This window comes from Orycteropus afer, unplaced genomic scaffold (assembly GCF_000298275.1).
Source record: "Orycteropus afer afer isolate SDZICR_OR568_19922 unplaced genomic scaffold, OryAfe1.0 scaffold00609, whole genome shotgun sequence".
Classification (NCBI taxonomy): Eukaryota; Metazoa; Chordata; class Mammalia; order Tubulidentata; family Orycteropodidae; genus Orycteropus; species Orycteropus afer.
Window position 1 is genome coordinate 1,420,823 of NW_006922196.1, and position 3,685 is coordinate 1,424,507.

At 47.6% G+C, this 3,685-nt stretch overlaps 1 protein-coding gene across 1 annotated transcript in view; it reads right to left on the reverse strand.

Annotated features, from left to right (window-relative positions):
* The window catches only part of FAM189A1 (family with sequence similarity 189 member A1), a 1,045,217-nt gene extending 1,041,538 nt beyond the window's left edge, over positions 1 to 3,679 (reverse strand). Inside the window, exon 1 of the mRNA XM_007956331.2 lies at positions 3,521 to 3,679. Within this exon, the coding sequence (XP_007954522.2) occupies positions 3,521 to 3,622 (102 nt within the window). The 5' untranslated portion in view covers positions 3,623 to 3,679. The remainder of the gene's footprint in view (positions 1 to 3,520) is intronic.
* Positions 3,680 to 3,685: the final 6 nt, after the last annotated feature.

Below are 3,685 nucleotides of genomic sequence, written 5' to 3' on the forward strand. Positions count from 1 at the left end.
TTCAAACCCACCAGCCACTCCTCAGAAGGAAGGTTGGGCAATCCTACTTCCGTAGTGATACTGCCTCGGAAACCCAAGGAGGGGTCGCTATGAGTCGGGGTTGACTCGATGGCACATAACAACAACAACAACAACAAGCCCTATAAAGCAGATTTTCAGTATAAAGCAAACCACCCTGTTGTTGTTGTTGTTGCTGTTGTGTGACATTTGACTCATAGCTGATTCTGACTCATAGCGACCCTGTAGGACAGAGCAGAAGTGCCCCCATAGGGTTTCCTAGGATGAAATCCTTATGGGAGCAGATCACCAGGTTTTTTTCTCCCATGGAATGGCTGGTAGATTCATACTGTCGACCTTTCAGTTCACAGTTAAGCACTTAACCACTGTGCCACAGGACTCTTGCACACAACCCTAGTCATTCTTAAATAAAGAACATCACTGCAAGGTGATTTCATAGATCTGTAGTACCAGAGGGGAGGCAAATGGCAAGGGGCCAGTGTTATCCACTCAGCTACATTAACATGCAAATCTGTTTCAACGTAAAGGAAACCACCCACCATTTCTGCAAAGACTGTGAGAAAGTGAGAAAAGGTATACACTGTACTGAAAGAATTTTAAAGGTGATTATGGTAAACTGTTTGAGGAAAGAAAATGAACTTACAAGAATAATGGATGTAACAATGGGAGGCTGGAGGGATGGGAGATAAACCTGGGCTAAAAGTTACCTTAAAATCACTAAAATGAAAACAGAATTGATTATGTTCATTGTTGTTTCCCCAGAGCCTAGAAGACTGTCTGCATATAACAAGTGCTCAGTCCATATGTGCGGAATTAGTCTGAACCATGGGAAGTTAGAACCAAAAGACTATAGCTATTGAAAAGAATAAAGCTGGAAATCCAAACTGAATTACTGTTTCACATATTTACTTAACTCTCTCCACTAAAGTGTCACGAATGTCCAGTTACTGTTTATTATTGAAATGTAGTTCTCTTTGTACATCCACCATGCTGTTGTTGCTGTGGTGTGTTAAGCTGATTTAAACTCATAAGGACTCAACAGGACAGAGTAGAACTGCCCCTTAGGATTTTCTAGTGCCTAAGGAGCTCTGGGGGAGCTCTGGTAGCATAGTGACTAAGGCACTTGACTGCTAACCAGAAGGCTGGCAGTTTAAACCCATCAGCCACTCCTCGGAAGGAAGATGGGGCAATCTACTTCCGTAATGATACTGCCTCGGAAATCCAAGGAGGGGTCCCTATGAGTCAGGTCTGACTCGATGGCACATAACAACAACAACAACAACAAGGAGCTCTGGTAGCGTAGTGCCTAAGGCACTTGACTGTTAACCAGAAGGCTGGCAGTTCAAACCCATCAGCCACTCCTCAGAAGGAAGATTGGTCAATCTACTTCTGTAGAGATACTACCTCGGAAACCCAAGGAGGGGTCACTATCAGTCGGGATCGACTCAACAGCAGTGAGTTTGGTTGTTTTTTTGTTTTCTTTCATCTTTACGGGAGCAGATCACCATGTCTTTTTTCCCACAGAGGGGCTGGTAGATTCAACCATCAATGTCATTAAAAAAAAAAAAAAATGTCATCAAGTCAATTCTGACTCATAATGACCCTAACAAACAGAGGAGAACTGCCCTATAGGGTTTCCAAGGCTGTAAATGTTTAGGGAGACAGAGTGCCATATCTTTTCCCCATGGAGCAGCTGGTAGGTTCGAAGCACTGACCTTTTACTTGGCAGCCAAATGTTTTTACCACTGTGCCACCAGGGTTTCTACCAATGCCATGTTGTTGTTATTAGGTGCCATCCAGTTGACTTCCACTCACAGTGAGCCCACGTGACAGAGCAGAACAACCCCATAGGGTTTTATAGACTGAAATCTTTATGAGAACAGATTGCCAGGTCTTTCTCCCATGAAACCACTGGAAGGATCTGAACCAACTTTTCAGCTAGCAGCCAAGCACAAAACCACTGAGCCACCAGGGCTCCTTACCAATGCCACAGCCAAGACTAAATGGAAGGAAGGAAGGAAGGAAACAGAGAAGGGTCAGGCAGTGAAGCTTATGTACCAGTCTGCCACCTGTTAGCTGGTTCCAGCATAAACCTCTGTGCTCAGGAGACAGACGACATGAAAACAATGCATATTAAATAACGCTAAAAATTGAGCACCAGATGTGTGAAGACTAAATATAGTTCCTGCCTGGATCCTCCACCCTTTTTTTTGAACACTGAGCACACATTCTGTTGCTCCTAACCAGCTCTCCAAAGCTCACCTTTGCTCTGAAATAAGCTTTGAAAATGAATACTCCTATTAAGATCAGTGATCACACCTGTAACGATCAGTGTATTCTAGACTTAGTTTTGCTCAAATCTTCTTTTAAAAACCATGTGATGGACTTAGGGAACAAAGACCACCACATACACACACAAAAGCAAAACTGGACAGAATTTTTCATTTCAAAAATCAATAACAAACACCAAACAGTAATATTAAAGGCTTAATTGAAATTTTTGTAGACAGAATTAAATCACACTGAGTTTACAGTTTAAGTCTATAAAATGTATGGCAACATCATAAATCAAATATAGTTACAGATGTCAAGAGTTCTCAGAACAAGTTTCTCTTTTTAAATATCTGCCTAACATATTTTCCCAATTCCATATGTCTATTCTTATGAATACAGAATAAAACAGCTCTTCGTAAAATGCAATAAATCGTCAAAAATTAACTCTTAGGGACGATCACTTCCTTTAATAGTGGCTTTAATACGTGGCTTTCTCCTGTGGAGGTTTGTTACTCATTGCTTCTCTAAATTGGGGGCGAAGGGTCTGAAAATCGGTCATCCTCGTGGTCTAGAGCTAAGAGAATACGCCCCCTCGATGCCAGACTCAGGTCGCCAGCCCTGTCCCCCAGCCCACAGAGCACGCCGTTCCGGGCCGACAGTGGGAAACGCCAAGTTCCCCACACCAAGTCAGCGAGTGGCCACGGGAGGGCCAGCTGATGTCCTCTGCCGAACTCGTCAGTAACTGCTTGGGACGCGCCCCCGCCCCCAGCCAGGGCCGCTGCGAGGGCGACAAGCAACCTAAGACGCGGCTCCCACACCTGGGGCTACAATCCGCGTTCACACCCCACTTCCCCGCCTCGGACGAGGGCGGCCGGCTGGCTTAGAGCCGCACCGAGCCCGGGAACCGAGACTCCGGACCCCAGGCCTTCGCCCGCGAAGCCCTGGAGCTCCACTGCCCGTTCTCACTCCGCACTTGGTTGCTCCCGCCGCTGAGGCTCGGCGACGGCGGGCGCTGGTGGCTGTGTCCTCTAAGAAAAGTAACTCCGGGATCACTACACAGGGAAAGGGAGAGCAACGCTGCGGGAACGGCTATGCTAGCTACCTAGAGTTGACTGTCCGGAGTTTGGAAATGCACCCGCTTTGCGCTTGGCCCCTCCACGCTCCCGCCCAAACTTGGCCGCAGCCCCTTGCCTGCTGGAGCCTGCCCGCGCTGCCCAGAACCACTCACCGAGAAGCCGGCCCAGAAAGGGCAGGAGTGGCGGACACGGGCCGAGGTGGTGAGCGCCAGCGCCGCGAAGCTCACCGCCACGATGAGGCATCCGAGCGCCATCTGCGTGGCCCCGAGTGCCAGCACGATTCGGGAGCGGCCCGGACACTCGCGAAGGCGGGACAG